Source organism: Pholcus phalangioides, unplaced genomic scaffold (genome assembly GCF_987345545.1).
Source record: "Pholcus phalangioides strain wild (caught in Gottingen) unplaced genomic scaffold, Ppha-v1.0 ptg000024l_1, whole genome shotgun sequence".
Lineage (NCBI taxonomy): Eukaryota > Metazoa > Arthropoda > Arachnida > Araneae > Pholcidae > Pholcus > Pholcus phalangioides.
In genome coordinates this window covers 17,908,353-17,925,427 of record NW_028301616.1, presented here as the reverse complement: position 1 = coordinate 17,925,427, position 17,075 = coordinate 17,908,353, and the positions used below count along the sequence as shown (strand labels likewise).

At 40.7% G+C, this 17,075-nt stretch overlaps 1 protein-coding gene across 1 annotated transcript in view; it reads left to right on the top strand.

Moving 5' to 3' along the window:
- Positions 1-15,191, top strand: part of GABA-B-R1 (gamma-aminobutyric acid type B receptor subunit 1) — a 61,768-nt gene extending 46,577 nt beyond the window's left edge. Inside the window, exons 15-17 of the mRNA XM_089250620.1 lie at positions 935-1,063; positions 3,129-3,266; positions 9,157-15,191. Of these exons, the coding sequence (XP_089106746.1) occupies positions 935-1,063; positions 3,129-3,266; positions 9,157-9,447 (558 nt within the window). The 3' untranslated portion in view covers positions 9,448-15,191. The remainder of the gene's footprint in view (positions 1-934; positions 1,064-3,128; positions 3,267-9,156) is intronic.
- Positions 15,192-17,075: the final 1,884 nt, after the last annotated feature.

Sequence of the window (17,075 nt, the reverse complement as noted above, 5' to 3'; positions counted from 1 at the left end):
CGACCCGAAATTGATTCACAGTAGCATCCGAGATGGGTCGTAAAATTCTCTTACAGCCGTTTATTCTTGAACTATGGGTCACGACGAAAATTTCATTCCAAAATGGGTCGTAAAAATCCACTTGCAGCCAGGGATTCTTTAGTTATAATTCACCACCCAAACTTGATTCGCTGGAGCTTTCGAGATGGGTAGTAAAAATCTACTTACAGCGAGGGATTCTTTAGCTATAAGTCACAACCAGTGCCGTCTTAACGCATGGGGCCTACCCGGGCACCTCAAGAGAAGAGGGGACTCACAAGTGAGATTTGGTTGAAATTTGCTATAATTTACCTGGTAGGGCCTCAGAAAAACCACTTGGCCCGGGGGTCCATGGTGCTCTTAAGACGGCCCTTGGTCACAACCCAAACTTGATTCGCTGGGGCTTCCGAGATGGGTCGTAAAAATCTACTTACAGCCAGGGATTGTTTAGCTATAAGTCAGGGGCGTAGCCAGAAATTTCGTTCGTGGGGGGGGGGGGGGGCCAAAGTGATAGAACAGTAGATTTGGTCATCTTTTTCCCTTTTTTCTGCCATTTACTGGGGGGGGGGGACCAGACCCCCAAATCCCCCCCCCCCGCTACGCCCTTGCTACAAGTCATCACCCAAACTTGATTCGCAAGGGCTTACTTGATGAGTCATTGAAATCCGCTTACGGCCTGTTATAAATGTACTTATTCGTTACTGGTTTCACTCACTTCGAAAAACAAACGATCATCACATGGGTCGCGACTGAGAAAGGTTAAGAATACCCTTGCTCTAGGATCAACACTTTGCCAGTAAACTGCGGTGCCAGCTGTTGGCTGTGCACCCTGTATATATTTTCTTAATCACATCGAGGCATGCTATAATTTGTTTTATTTTAATCTAACCGTTATTTTCCATGTGATCTCTCATAGGTTCTATGTCTGATAACAGCACCCGTCACCTTGGTGATCAATAGTCAGACTGACGCAACCTTTGGATTTATTGCTCTTTCCATCATATTTTGCTGTTTTCTCTCGATGGCTCTCATCTTCTTCCCAAAAGTAAAAAAAATCTCTTTCAATCATACCTTAACGTAGTAGTTCCCGAACTATATGTCGCGACCGTCTCGGCGTCACGTGAAAGAGCTAATGGGATCATTCAAGCATTAAGTCAGCATCGATGTGGGGGGGAGGGAGGGGGGCTGTTCCGGGTTTGCTGACTTTTACGGCATGTAGTTTGTTATTTATCTGGTTAGGGGCCATTCAAGTATTACGTAAGCAGATTTTTAGCCCTTTTGACCCCCCCCCCCTGTCAGCAAAATTTCGTCAGCAGCTTAGGATATCTCATATCTTCAAAAAGGGTGGTTGATGACGTAAGCAACATTCAACCCCCCCTCTTGTCATCAAAAGTCAGCAAATACGAACCTACCCCCCCCCCCTCGATGCTGACGTAATACTTGAATGACCCCTTATTCCAATGATCCTGCCAGCGGCGATGCATCACTTCTCGGAGGACTGAGAAGTGGTCACTGGCAGATATTAAGCTGGCAGGATCATTGGAATAACCAGATAAATAACAAACCACGTCCCATTAAGCCCACACTTGGCCATTGGCGTTCGAGCTGCAGGACCAACTGAAAGGGTGGAAGTTCGTCTTGCCCCTATTATGCATAGGACACAGCCGCCTCACGCAATCATATTTATTATTACGAGAGAGTCAACCAGAGTGCCCACATTGTCAAAGTCCATTGCTCGTGCTTTTACTTGCCCACATCATCGTCATCATTTTACGTTTACGACCGTTTTTGGTCAAAGTCATCTCTTTCACTTCTTGACATTTTAAATGACCATAGCGCATTTTTAAATTCATTAAAGCCATTGGTTTTTGCAACAAATTATGATTTACAATCCGTGACATTGTTTTTCATCATGCGTAGTTTTACTTTTTGGACGTGACAAGAATAAGTCTCATCTTTAATTAATCATTTGTTTTGGCGCATTGTGACCAAATTGGTCCTTACGCCATTAAACTCAAAATCCAATCCAATCCATGCTGACTTTTGATGACGAATGGGGGGGGGGGGGGTATTGAATGATGCTTACGTCATCAACCACCCTTTATAAAAATTATGAAATATATATTCTTAATGGCATCTTACTGGGTGCGCCAAAAACGAGAAAAACCTTTCGCTGGTTTGTGGGCACCTGAACCAACATTCTCCCTGTCAATACGTCCTCTATGGAGCCACTTTAGTGCCGTAATTACGCTGTGAATCACTTAAGTAATTCTAGGAATGTGCCGCGAGTAACTTGATGTAGCACTGCACTGCACTGCAAGCCACTTAAGTGTTCTAAATCTGTGCCACATGTCGCTCAAGGGATCTCTAACTGTGCCAAGGATCGCTTAAGCGTTCTGGAACTGTATCACGGGTCACTTAAATGATCTGCGAATGTGCTACGGATCCAATTGCCCTGCTGGGGTCCAGTACCTCTGTTGATGCGGATTCGTCAGAGAACGCTGACTTTGGGCCACTGTTGCCGATCCCAATGACTCATTACACCAACGTAATCTTTCTCGGCGATTTTGTGCTCGTAGCGGAATGCATTTTACAGGATTCCGTGCATATAAGCCAACATTATTCAATCGCCCGAAAATGGTTCTCGCATAAACGCAAGTGCCAGTAATGTTAGCAAGGTTTACAACTATCTGGCCAGAAGTGGCATAGCTGTTTCTTTTCGCCTCTAGACTGACATATCTATCCTATTGCGGTGTGGTGATCATTCCACAGCCTCCAGCACTCGACAGACATATTGCTCAAATACGTAACTCTCCCCTCGAACCTTACAGGAAGTAAAAATCGCCTTGAAGGACCATTGGGACAAAATCCCTCAAGCTGTCCTCAACAATTTAGTGCGCAGCAAACACAACAGATGCCAAGTATGCCGACCATTAGATATAACGAAAAATAACACTGTTCCTTAGAATTTGTTCAAGCAGTTATATTATTGTACTGCATTTTTAAACGTTCACATTATTTTACCAATTCCGTGAGTTTTAAAAAAATGCTAACTTTTTGTTACTGAAGGATTCCAGCAATTTTTTAATGCCCTTTTACTGTCATCACAGATTGGAGAATTGATCCGTAGGCCCCGTGAGAGGATGGACGCTAGACACTTGACTGATACTATTAGTAGTCAGCATGACGAAGACAGACATCAGCGTCTTGTTCAGGAGAATGAAGACCTCCAGCGACAGATTACTGAAGTATATATCACAATCTATTATTGTATAGTGATTGAAATAGAAAAAAAAAACTTTTTTATTTGGTCACCCTGTCCTAAAAACCCCAATTAAAGAGAGTAAATGTTGCCTCTTTAGCCCAAAAAAATCCATATTTCTGTGCTATGTTCGGTGAGAGGTATTTGAGTTCAACAAATCGTCGGAAAAAAAAGGTGGGAATGAACAGCGTAATGAGCTTTTCCGTTAGTTCATGCCGTTCTTGCTCTCATTTTCAGCGATTTTTGAAATGTACTATTAGATACATGGGTATTTTTTTTGGTGTCAGGAGAAACAGGGCGACAACAGCTTTCCTCTTCTGGAGATTGTTGGGTTTTTCAGAACAGGGTGACCAAATGAAAAAGTTCGTTTCATTTTAATAACTATACAACCCCTTGTAAATATGAATGACATATGTGCAATATACATGTTAACTGGATAATTTTTCTATCAGAACCTATGCCTTTAGGATCAACGGTTCACCTGTAATTTGCGGCCAATGGACTTATAGCCCAATAAAATTATACATGGTTCCATGAAAAAGGTCGGGTATATCTATTTTTTGGATATGTTATAGGGACCAAAGCCACTAGTAAAAAACCAAGTTTGCGGAAACGAAGCCTTGTGCAAGCTGAGTTATACTAAAAAAAAGTCAAAATTTTGAGACTTTTTTTTTGGTTTTTGCTCAATATCTCTGTTCCTATACATTGGAAGGCAAAAGTGTAGCTATAATATTGTAGAAAACAAAATTTGCTACAACTTTTGTACTTATGATTTCTTTCTACGGGCTATAGTTATCGAACTACAGAGCGGTGAAAATGCTATAATTTTTTGCGAAATTACGAAATACGCACATATTGTAGAAATATCAATGCAGAATTTTATTGAATATTGGTGATTAAATACTATTAATTTATTACACATTAATTAAACATTAAAATATTAATAAATTTGAAAGTAAAATTAAAAAGTAAGTAAATACAATCAAATATTAAATGCTATTACATAATGATGCAATAATCGCCTGTTAAAAAAAATGAAATTTTTCACTACAATTTCGCTTCACAAAAACTTTGATTTATAGCAGTTCTATAACTTAGCTCGCTTTGAAGGTCTTGTTAATCAGTGATCCTCGTCGTCATTTGTACTGTAATGTGAATGAGCGGAGGATTGGTGGCCCCCAAGCCTCTCAATTTGCTCTAGAACATCCAGAGCCTCATCTTCATGTATGTTGCTGTTATATTAAGGATATTCGACCACTTCCTTCCCATACAACCACATGAGGTCTGGTGCTAATGTCACCATCAAGGGGCACAACACCCTGAAAGTCAGTAACTGGTATAGCTGACAATCCTGCATTTCTCGGTATGTGGCACAGGTTTTATTTTAATGGATCCAGTAGAGCTCACTGCATCGGCAGAGACATAGGTTCCTAGCCGAAGAATAGTTTTGTCTGGTAAAACTGCGGTGTGTGGAATATAACACACATGATACCACCCATTTCGTGAAATGTGTTCTCTCCATCAATAGTATTCACATTTACATTAGCGTTGTCAAAAACAAACTGAAAAAAATGCACTATTCTCAATGGTCACTGAACAGTCTGGTCGCAAAATAGAAGAAGTCTCAAGTTCTGCTGCTTCAATGTAACTTGAAGCAAATCTTAATGCTGAGCAGAGACTGACGAGGAGTGTTGATCCAAAATTTCGGTACGGCTACGTGCTGATACGAGATGAAAGATCGAGGCCTAGCTGCAGAAATGGCAGCATGTGCCAACGCTACGCATTTTTTCTTCCACTGATCCAATGTAATTTGTGAATTGTGATTTATTTACATGAATCACCATTTTTCGATCATAGGCGAGATGCGTCATGGCACCTGCCCATGTATGTAATATATCTTTCTCAAGCTCAATAAATGGTGACGTTCCCCGGAGGCACCGGAGTCCTGAGGAATACAACCTCTGACAATAAAGTTCGGTGAATAGTCCTGTAACATTAACGTAGATGAAATGTTAACGAAAGTTACCTTACTGTCCTTCTAAATAGTTATTTACTATGCACCTCTGAGATCTCCTATACATGTCCTGGAAACTTCGTAGAAGGGATGGAGTTCAAAAGCCTCGTCACGTTTCGTTCGATGTCAGGAATATCGTCAAATCTCTTTCCTTTCAAAGCGAGTTTGAGTCCTGGTAATAGGAAGATGTCTGGAGGATTGAGATCTGGCGAGTATGGTGGATGTTCAATTTGTACCACCCCATTTTTTGTCAGGAACTGTTTGACGATATTGGCTGTGTGAGGGCGAACATTGTCGTGAACAAGAAACCATGAACCTTGTTGTGTGTACTGAGGTCGTACCCTGCGTAGACGTTTCATGAAATGGGTCAAAATTTCGATGTACTTTGCAGCATTCATCGTCCTTCCCTCAGGTAGAAAATTCCTTGTGGATAATGCTTTGATTATCAAAAAAGGTGATTAGCATCGTTTTGATGCGTGATTTTTCTGCTCTGACCTTTTTCCGACGAGGTGATGCAGGAGAACGCCATTCCATGCTTTGCCGTTTCGTTTCAGGGTCATACCTGAGTCACCAGGACTCATCCTCAGTGATCTTTTGTTCGTTCATTTTCCTGCTCTCAGTTAAGAACCAACGCACTAAACAAGCACTTTGTAAAACAAGTCTTTCACGGAACACAAACGACGCTCAACTGAACAACGGTGGCGGCAGATGGTCAACACCTGCCGCTACGCATGGGAAGCGTTTTGCTTCGCCAGTGTTTCCAGATCGGCCGTTCTGACTTCATTCAACGATCTTTATTATCAGAGGTTGTATAATATATAAGCACATTGTTCCAGTGCTTATATCACCGAATGTGACAGAGCCTGGGTGTCTCCCGATTCCTATCACTATCACTGATCCAATGAACCGCGCTTGTGTTTCGAAATAACCGTTTCCATAAACAGACGCAACGACTCCAGAACGACAGAATTAACGTCACTGGAGAAGTCATCAGATGGAGGATGTTCAAAGTTATTGTACATTTTTGTGAGCAGATATCTTCCAAGATAATTTCAGCTGCAGCCTTTACAACTCTCGGTCGCTCTTCCTGGACATCATTCTGGCTGTTCCGGTACCATGCATCATGAAGGATTTTATGGCCAACACTTTTCAAGCACACAACTGATGTTTTGCTGGGCACCTCTGCTATGACAATGTTCTCACCATACTTCTCTTTAAGACGAACCGTCACAGTTCTTGCTTCAGGAACATGCTCCCCTTCGACCAGTCCCATGAGTTATCGAGAGATAACTGATATTCCTCACTTTTGTTTGCAAGATACGATAAAATCTTCACCATGTCCTGGTCAGCATTCGTCGCTGGTCGATATCCTTTCTTCTCTGAGATTTTTGTTGGAACCCGGTACTATTTTTTGTCGCACATGTGGGGCTTCCATCTGCTGCTACTAAATCAGTTGCACTTTCAAGACGCTTGATTATTTTCTGGGCCCATTCATCGCTTCATTCTTTAGCACAGTTTCCTTCACATCCAGTTTTTCAACAGTGTGAACATGATTTCGGCGTGAAGCGGCAGTTTTTGCTGAAGCTTAAGAAATTCTTTAGTGTTATTTCATCCCCACACAAAAAACAAATGTTTTTCAAAAATTGTAATTATTCATTTGACGATCTGAGGGATGGTTTTACAATGGGTTGCAGACCAATCTCAGTGGTGGTCGGCTGAAGTTGGTTTTCTGTGGTTCCCAACTTCGATCTTCCCCATTAAAAAGTCTCGCCGCAGAGAGCAACAGGCCTACAACGGTAAAATCCTCAAACATTACACTGTAGTTGGATTCCAGAATAGTGTCACCCCTACGGCGGATGGAAGCTGAAATCATTTTTTCGTCAGTATACATCTTCCTACACTTACTATGAAATGACACATGTTGCACACCTTTTAGGATATGATAATTTTCGTGAAGATCCCGTTTTACACTTACCGTTCTCAGAGTAGCTATACATTTTTCTTCATAGTAATCACTTCGCCTTCCTCGAAAGTATTGAGACATAAAACACATACATCAGGTGGAACCGACATTTCAGAAGAGAAACGACATGAAAGAACCGAAAAAGCAAGTTGTAGGGTAGAAAAACGCGGGACACAGCACGTGCTAATATGCACAGAGAGACGCCACAAATATTTGTTAAAAGGCACCTGCCATTGTGGGTAAAATGGCTGATGGAACCGTGGGGGGGGGGAGGGTTCCCCCTGCCTCCCAGTCAGGTATTGACACTCACAAATAAGCCCTCATCTCATCTAACATTCCTCCGATCGGACGAAATTCCAGGTCTCTATTATGTTTTTTTACACTATAGGCTTTTTTACTGTTCAGTAAGCATACCTGCACAATTTTGATGTCTCACAGCAATTTAACATCGTTCGTTTGTACCGAATAATGATAGAAAACATAGTACAATATATAGATGTAATTAATTTTTTTGAAGAAGTTCTTGTAAAACCAGAGGTTATAGCAACTTTTTTCCGGATTTTGCTAAAATTATAACATTTTCACCGCTCCGTGGTTCGATAACTACAGCCCGTTGAAAAAATCATAGGAATAAAAGTTGTAGAAAATTTCGTCTTCTACAATATTACAGTTCACACTTTTGCTCTCCAATGCATAGGAACAGCGATAGTGAGCAAAAACCAAAAAAAGTCCGAAAATTTTGACGTTTTTTCAGTATAACTCAGCTTCAACAAGGCTTTCGTTTCCATTAACCCCTTTGCGATCAGGGACGTAATATTGCGTCCAAACGCCAGTGGAATAAATTCAGTCCAATATCCGACTGTTTCTTCTATCTCTTTCTTCCTCATGGGGGAAGGTTTATTGCAACCATATGAAACAAAGTTTTGTGTGGTTCTCCTCGCCCAAGTCTGTTCCCCTCACCACCATCGTGATATCTCAACCAGATAGCGATCAACTGATAACGAGCTAATGAGATAACGATATGGTGACGGTTCTGCTCAGCTTTTTCCCCTTCTCCACGGCATCCCCTACACACATACATCATGGGCGGAGATACGGGGGAGCGTGGGGGTATTGCCCCCCCCCCCAGCGTCAATAGTGGAGTTGACTCATCTAATGTATATATAAATTGGCATCATCATCATCGTGTCCCCCCCCCCGGACTTCCAAGTCTAACCCCACCTATGACATACATATAATGTATCTTTCTCAGAACTAATCCTTCTATTATATACTGCCCATAGAAGTGAGAAAGAGAACCACATTTCTCACTTGGGATTCACTTTTATGGGCAATACAAGAGCTAAATTATATCCTCGGGAGGAGGGGAAGGAGAACCCAATTTTATGAGTATTGAAAAATATTAATGAAATAAACTTAATAACGTGCGCCAGATCCAGCACCTTTGTGTGCACCCAATTTCTTAGGTATCGATTTCTCCCTCTGCGATCATATAAAGACGATGACAGACCCGTTGATTCGGAAGTAGACCTCGTTTCCGAAACTGCTGGGAACATGTGAGACATGCCTGATGTTTTCACCAATGTACAGCGATCACTATATCGATGGTGAGAACCCTACATCATTAGCTGTTGCCACTTTTTTTTGAGCAACTGTTGTAGTAATCAAATCATTTCATGACCCAGCTAATACCAATCTCTAGCGCTTCCTTACTTGAGTTCCAAGCATGCATCGTGTGGCGATTTATACGTGTTTAGTTGTGTATCCTATCACCACCCAATGCCCACACCACGTATGCTAGATTTATGGAAGTTATCGTGAAGCAATAGATCATGTTAAGTGATAATTTCATTAAAAAGTGAAACAATACTTGAAGCATGCACGTGTTCTAATTAACAGCGTGAAGAACAGATCCGACAGCTGACGCAGACTCTGCAAGAGAAAAGCGCTCTACGCAACGCCCAGGCTCTTCAGGCAGGCGGTACTATTGCATCAGCTCACTCTGGAGGCAGCACAGACAGGGTGAGGATCGCTGTCCCTGGCCATTACACAGATGGAGTCATGTTGGCTCCGCCAGAAAATATAATAATTGATCCGATTTCTGATTCTGGATTCATTACTGGAACGTCCATGGCCAGAAGTTCCAGGGGATCGCATTCCGATTTCGAATTCTCAGAATCGTACCTGTGAATCCGACGTTTAGTCTTCCCACCTGAGGTGTTTGTAAAACTGTCCCGAACCTCAGTCTCCCGAAATGGTGGAAAACATATAATTAAATTGAATGATGTATCTTTCCATCATGTTCGAGCATTTGTTCGAGTTGCGTTACCACCTTGGAAAAACTGAGAGAAGATTTTAGTACCTGAACCATGAAAGTTCTGCATGACATTTAAATTTTTATGAATTCGATACCGTGGGGTTTTGAAATTGTTGAATGTTATTGTTTACCATATATGTACATAATGTTGCCACCACATGATGTGTTTAATTCATGAATAGAGCCGTTGGAATGTTATTTGTGTGGTTTTACGGAAAAAAATTACAGCATGATCTTGTATGCACATTTTTCAACCGGTTTAGGATCAAGGAAGTAATATTGCGCCCAAATGCCAGTGGAATAAAGTCAAACAAGCTCTCTCTGTTTTCTTTCCTCTCTTCTCAGCACCTTTCCGCGGCTTTGTTATAACCCTAGGAAGTTTTTATTTTTCCCCTTCCTTTTATTTCTCTAAAATTATCAGTGGCTTTTCCCCCCACGTATGATTTATCCTTCTACAATATACGTATAAGAACAAAGGAGAAGTGGTTGGGTGAGGTGAAAAGAGGAATATACTCTTCGTATAACTACACTCTATATAGTATATTATCGATATCTCTTATCTGCACTCTTATGTATTAGACTGTTTTCTTTTCATTGGTTTCGCTCTCCCCCATTCAACTTCTTTCGACCATTCGTCAAATAATAGAGATCATCTGAATTTCTCACCAGTACCTTGTAAGCGAAACGGTTAAGGTAGCCATCTGCAAGTGTTTCTTGCCTCTCCAGCATTAATAGATATATCTCGAAAAACCAGATGTCGTGTGTTTCAGCATTAACGAGATATCTCGTCTCCTCAAAATCACACAGTTTAGTGATTTCTACAATGCCATTTCTAATGCAGATTTATGTAGTAAAAATAATTATGCCGGAGAACGGCTTTTTAAGATGCTTTGCGCATTTCAACCTCCGTAAATCAGCAATACAAGGTAAATTAATACTCATAACAAGACGAAAGTAATGGCCAGTGATTGACATCCTATTTATGGTTTCGTTAATTTGTGTTCTGTGAAGGGTGCATTTTTCAGATCCAGAATTTCGTGAAGGGTCTGGGATACGGACCCGAATTGCGGCTGTACAATCCCCTGAAATATTACGCCGTATCATGTTTATACTATTGCAGTTTCTCTCCATCCAAATACATGCATATGTTCTTGCCGTCCCCCTTTTTTCTTTGCTGTGTTGTTTATTTGGAGCTGTACGAAGTGAGCAATATAAAATGACCGATTCATTTCGTTTAAACAATAATCAGATCTATACAAAAATTTATACGTATCCATACTATTCAAAGGATGCGCACAAAATTTTTGCAACACAGAATTTGAAAAATCAATCGATAGAAGACGCTTTTACAGCTTCGTGCACAAAAAGCACACTAATTCCGCATTGTATCAGGTACAGGGTGGTCATAAAATAACTTAGTCGATATATGAGCCCCTAGCGGCCACAAAAATGAACAAATGCGAATGGAACTCGAGAATGAGTAGAGAAACAAAACTAAAAGCTTCTTCACATGTGTTTTCATGTTCTGTAAAAATCTCACATGTTTCTGACCAATAGAATGCCTGCTATAGCAAAATTAAAAATTGCCCTATGCATTGAAGCCAGTCAGCTATTGCTGCTGCTGCTTTGTCTCCTGAAAAAAGTGCATTTTTTTTACGAACAAAATTTTGTACGCACACCGACGATATGCGAATGCGTTCAGTTATATACGCAACCACTGACTGTGAGCAGTGCCGCCCTAAGGCATGGACCCACCCGGGAACGGCCCGGGAGCCTCAAGAAAAAAGAAAAGGGGACTCACAAACGGGCAAATGAGATCTGGTTGGAATTTTCAAGAATTTGCCTGGTAGGACCTCAGAAAAATCACTTGGCCCGGGGGCCCATGATGCTCTTAAGATGGCCCTGACTGTGAGTGATCAACTGTAATGCTTCCAGCACGCAGCATGGTGGTCTTTCTGTTCGTTTTCCACTGTGCGGTCGTGTGACATTGTGAGGATCTATGTTCGAATCCCGTGGGAGGCACGGTGGTGGTCAGCCGAAGTTACTTTTCTGCGGTTTCCCATTTCCAAGGCGCGAATGCGAGTCTCCGGTCTCTCATCTGGAAAAGTCTCTCCGCAGGCAGCCCTTCAACATGGAAACGACTTTTTCGTTTTCATTTCAAAATATGGGAGATAGAAGGCAGCACAATTGAAACAGGCCCAACACAGACAACATAAATACGTTAGAGCCATGCATACATTTTTTTCGCAACACACAATATCCTTGGGAGGCATCGTCATCGCGATAAAATAAAACATGGGATTTTCAGATCCGCAGAATGTAGAGAACGGGCAAATAACTACGCTATCATAGCGCAACATATTTTCAGTTTGAGAGTGAAGCACTGTCCTGCCCAGTGGCGTATTTAAAGGAAGGGGGGGGGGCGCTTATAGCGGGCTATAGCCCAGAGCGGCAAGTTCAGAGGGGTTAAAAATTTTGAGGAATGAGTGGCCAAGAAGATTAATAGAATGGGAAAAGGGCAGCGAAATTTGTATAATCCTCAACAAATACGCCTCTGCCCAGACAGTGAGTGACCTAAGAGCATGTGATTGATTGACTAAAACAGTGTGTAAACATGTGAATGACTAAAAGAGTGATTTTAGAGAGACAGTGTACTTGCAGGAGTCGGGGAGGCCAAGTAGGTTATAGCACAGGTAGAGTAAGAGTGACGAATTCAGGGAAAGAGTAGTCAAGAAAGTTAGTCTAGAATGGGAGAAGGGCGGCTAAATTTGTGTAGCCCACAGGCTGCAAATCCATAAATGTGCCTCTGGTCCTGCCCAGTGTTATCCGAAAAAATAATTTCGAAGAGTAATATTTCACTCCTCTTAAAAATTACAACGGGGTATATTTTTGTAACAGTGTTAAATAACTATGTAAAACAAATTACCTAAAACTTAGGAGGTTTAATGGAGGAGTATTTTCACCCCTCAACGGAATTTGGAGGAGTGAAATTGAAAATTTTGGTGCGTGTTGCTGAATACTGGGCCCTGCTTGAAAGAGTTGGAATCGGGGCAATGTGTTCTTTGTTGAAGCAGAGGTGTAAGTTTTGGTATGACTCATGACAGTAGTCACAGAGCATATCTGAACACGACGAGCGATAATTTATTCAGATGTCCCAGGGTAAATGTGGATGCAAACCCACAACATATTGGCATGAAATGACTCGATTCTTTAACTTTCATTATCTCGGTGAACACCATGCGTACAAATTTTGATATCGATCAGACTATTGGCTAAAACCGAAAAAAGAATGCTCCACAACTTATTGTATCTTCACCCAGTGCATAAATGACAGTACTTGCTGAGCCACGGCCGACTCAACACAAGACCAACGGAGCTAGAGATCACGTGACTTTATCCGTCCGACAGAGTGAAGCTATTCCTTACATTTATCCCCAGCGCTTTTAGACTGTGGCACGCGACCAAACACGTCGAGTCGGCTGTGCCCGAGGATCGGATGGATAAAGTCACATGATCTCTAGCTTCGTTGGCCTAGAACTGAGTCGGCCGTGGCTGTGGACAGCTGATGGCTTTCATGCGTGTGTATGAATTTTCCATTGCAAACGATTAATGGTTGCTGATAAAAATACCCTTTGAATTTTTTAAATTAAAATTTCAATCCAAGCATTTTATGCACGAGACCTCTAGTTTCATGTTGTATTGATGTTGTCTGGCATAATAGTTGTTTATTTACATTTTATATCGCTGTTGTGTATTTGTAATATGCATAGGGCTCAGATTTTTATGACAGGCCATATTTTAAAGCAATAGGTAAATTTAGGAATTTTCAAGCAAACGGTCAATTTTGTTCGAAAATGTTCATCTACAGCCATGTTCTTCTAAGAACAACGAATCTGTCTTTTTCTCATTTTTTGAGGGGGTGGGGGGAGCTTTTTCTTTGTTCATGGGAGGTGAAACCATGGATGACATGCCAAGCACGTGCGAAAGATCTTATTCACTTGGTCATATACGAAACCCCGTTCAATGCGTTTACATCATACTTAAAGTAGGACCGTAACTATGACTTTCGTCAGGAATGCCAAACTTGGTTTTAGGAGAATCCATTCATCACCATTGTAGGTAGTGGCAAGCTACAAGCAAGGAGACGAAACGACGTGTTTGGGAAAAGAAGCGTGGAAATAATCTCTAGTGGGCTCATTATATATTAGGAGCGGCAACCCTTGGGAGCGCAGTAATGTTCGCAGTAGGCCCGGATCTGTAGAAATCCTCAAAGATCGTTATCTACTGACGCTTTGATTGAAGACACGGGAAAATCAACCTCTTCGTGGTAATGTGGAGCAAACGACGTGCTGCTTCTGATTGGGTTAGTGGGGATCGCGGTCTTCAAATTTGAATGGAGGTGATCGGAATTCGAAAGAGTTGGTTTCTTAACCATCCTGATCTTTCGTATTGCCGGGGGCGTCACGTTTTTCTTCAAATGCAACCCTTCTTCCTTCCTATCGAAATTTTCTAAGGGGGCCGTTTCGTCTCCTTGCTTGTCGTAACCTGCACTGATGATATCCACCATAGTAGTGGACGAAACGTCTGCTCCTCCAACATGGCATAACAGCCCAAAAGAGTATGGATTCTACTATAAACTCCTGCCGGAAAGCCTGCCTTCCCTTTTCTGACTTGGTTTTGTCCCCACCCCCGTTACTGTAAAAAAAAAAAAAACATATCTTTTTAAGTGTTTTTGCCTCATGTTTGAAGTAAACATTATTGTTTTTTTAAGCTTTTATCCATAAAATTTGCATTCCCTCCTCCAGTTCTGACCTTGCCTAAAGTTGAATATTCAGACAGAGATAGAAATCAAGGAATTTTCAGCATCTATAGAACCATTTTCAAAAATTTTATCAAAGTTCCAGAACGAAAGCGATTCAACATTGCAGTTTAGCTAAGGATGAAAAGTAAAAAGAATTAGCGAAACTGCACAAAACCAGCTTTGTTGACAAGACTCCTTGAAATAATTGCTCCATTTGGTAATTTTTACAAATTTTTGAAAGACCCTTTACAAAAATGGTTCCTCCAAATAAGGAGACATTTGAAGATGCTAAAATAAAATATGAAAAGGCATCCCATAACACTTCTAGATATCGTATTAGAAGATTATCAATAAGTAGGCATAGTTTTCATTTGAATTTTGTGAGACAGTTTTAGTTGGAAACCGTTTGATCAGGCAAATTGAATAGATTTTTTAACTGAATAATATTAAAAATGATAGCTAAAGAAAAAGAAATATGACCTTATAAATTTCCCTCAATATTTTGTTTTTCAAGTCATAAATGCTTGCATAAAAATCCGAGTCCTAGTAATTAAGGAATTAAATCTCGTGTATAGTATGTTATAGGTATTAGATGTGTGTGTGGATTCTGTTCCCTCCTCAACACCCTATCGAGAGTGTTGAATATTCATTATCCCTGCTGACTTTCTCTCGATTGATGTGAAGAACGAGATATTTTAAATCACGAAGAGTTTTTCCATGTTGATCCTGGTTACTCAACTCATGCTTTTATAAATTTAGTGATACCTGTTGGAAAAATGAAGTTTGTTATTGAAAATAAAATTCATTTAAAATGAAGATTGCGTACATGTGAATTTTGTGCGTCGCCAATAATTTCAGTGGAATTTGATTTGGATTTTTCTTTCTCTAAATCTAATTCCAAATTCAAGAACACCCATAGGATCCTGTTATACCTGTAGCTTCTATCACCCACCAGTGGGGCGATGTTGCCCACTTTGGGAAACACTGGTCTAAACAAAGAGTGCGGCAGAACCGGCCGTTGTATCGCATTGCAGTCGTGTTCGCTTATGACATACTCCCCTTATATAATAATATATAATTCGAGGTGTGTATATTATAAGCGAAGTCTTGAAATTAGCTTGTATAGCAGTTACACACGTTACTGCCAAAGCTCGAAGTGCGGCCGATTCTCGAAATGGCCAAATTTCGACTTACAGAAATGACTGGGGCTTTGACCGGACAATGTTTGATGTAAAACTTTCCGGTAGGCGCCATATCCATTTTTTTTCATCATTGCCAACGTGCGAGACATGGGTATACACAGGGGTGGGAACTCTGCGCCAATTGCGCCAAAACTAATATCTTGCGCCATCCTGCTCCAATAGCGTATTTTCGCATTTTTCTGCGCCAAATAGCGAATTTTGCTTCAGTATGCCCGAAATTTCGGAAAGGACGCCAAAAAAATTTTGTTCCTGCTAGCCACGAAACGTTTCTTTACGAGAGAGAAGAGCGTGTTTTATTCCACTATACTTAAACTATCGGCCCCTGATTGGGCTTTCCATCGCGAAACCCCGATATTGTCCGTGATCGTGGAACTGAAGATGGCTTGCAATGCCTTTCAGCTTTAAAGTGCAAATTCGAGTGTTTCCGTTAAAAAAAAAAAGTCGTCACTGGAAGCAGCAGAAATTACTGTAGTCGATTGTCATTGTGTTAAATCCCGATGTTTCGTGAAAAAAATTTTCATTCCGGGAGTAAAAAGCGCATGTCCGCCGCATTACGAATGTTAGTTTAGAAACTTTGCTGAATAATTAGCGTTAAATCGCTAATTTTGCCGAATAACGAGCATTAAATCGCTAGTTTTGCCGAATAACGAGCGTTAAATCGCTAATGTTGCCGATTTAGTTCGTTAAATCGTCAATATCGCCAAATAACGAGCGTTAAATCATCAATCTCGCCAAATAGCGAGCGTCAGATCGCCAATCTCGCCAGATAATGAGTGCTAAATCGCCAAACATCGAGTTGATTGTTCCGAAATTCTCTCCCATTTTGCAACAATTTCTTTCCAAGTATAAAAAAATTTAAAACTTATAAAATTTTTTTAGCTCATTTGAAGTGCTGCTGTTCAAGGCAGCAAATAGTGCCCTCAGTAAGCAAAAATCATCTTAAATAGACGGGTGCAAAAAATTTTATGATAGCCGCTCTTTCAAACAAGGTGTCAAAAGCCTAAAACACAAAAATCAAGCTGACGAAAAGATGTTTGATAACAAAATACAGTGCAGTTTATTTTGAAAAGGGTTGAGGGTTAACGAAAATATTCTTGTTAATTTCACTGTTCCAATTTATAAATATCTGCTCCGAATCTCATATTTTGCTGCTCCAAATCCAGAATTTGCTGCTCTAAATCCCGAATTTGCTGCTCCAAATCCTGAATTTTGTTGCTCCAAAATGGACTTAGTCACTTCCCACCCCTGTATACAGTATCTGTATTGGACTACCTCCACACGTAACGAGAAAAAAAAAAATATCGAAACTTATATAATGGTATAATATAGACAGGTTTTTAATGTCAAAAATGTGATAATTTCTTGGAATCGCACACTTTTTTTAATAAGTATTCTACCTTTTTTATGTAAGTATTTAGATACGAGATTCACGTATTAAAATATGTTACAAGAAACCACAAACAGGAAATTGTAGCCTCTGTGAAGAAGTAAACCTACG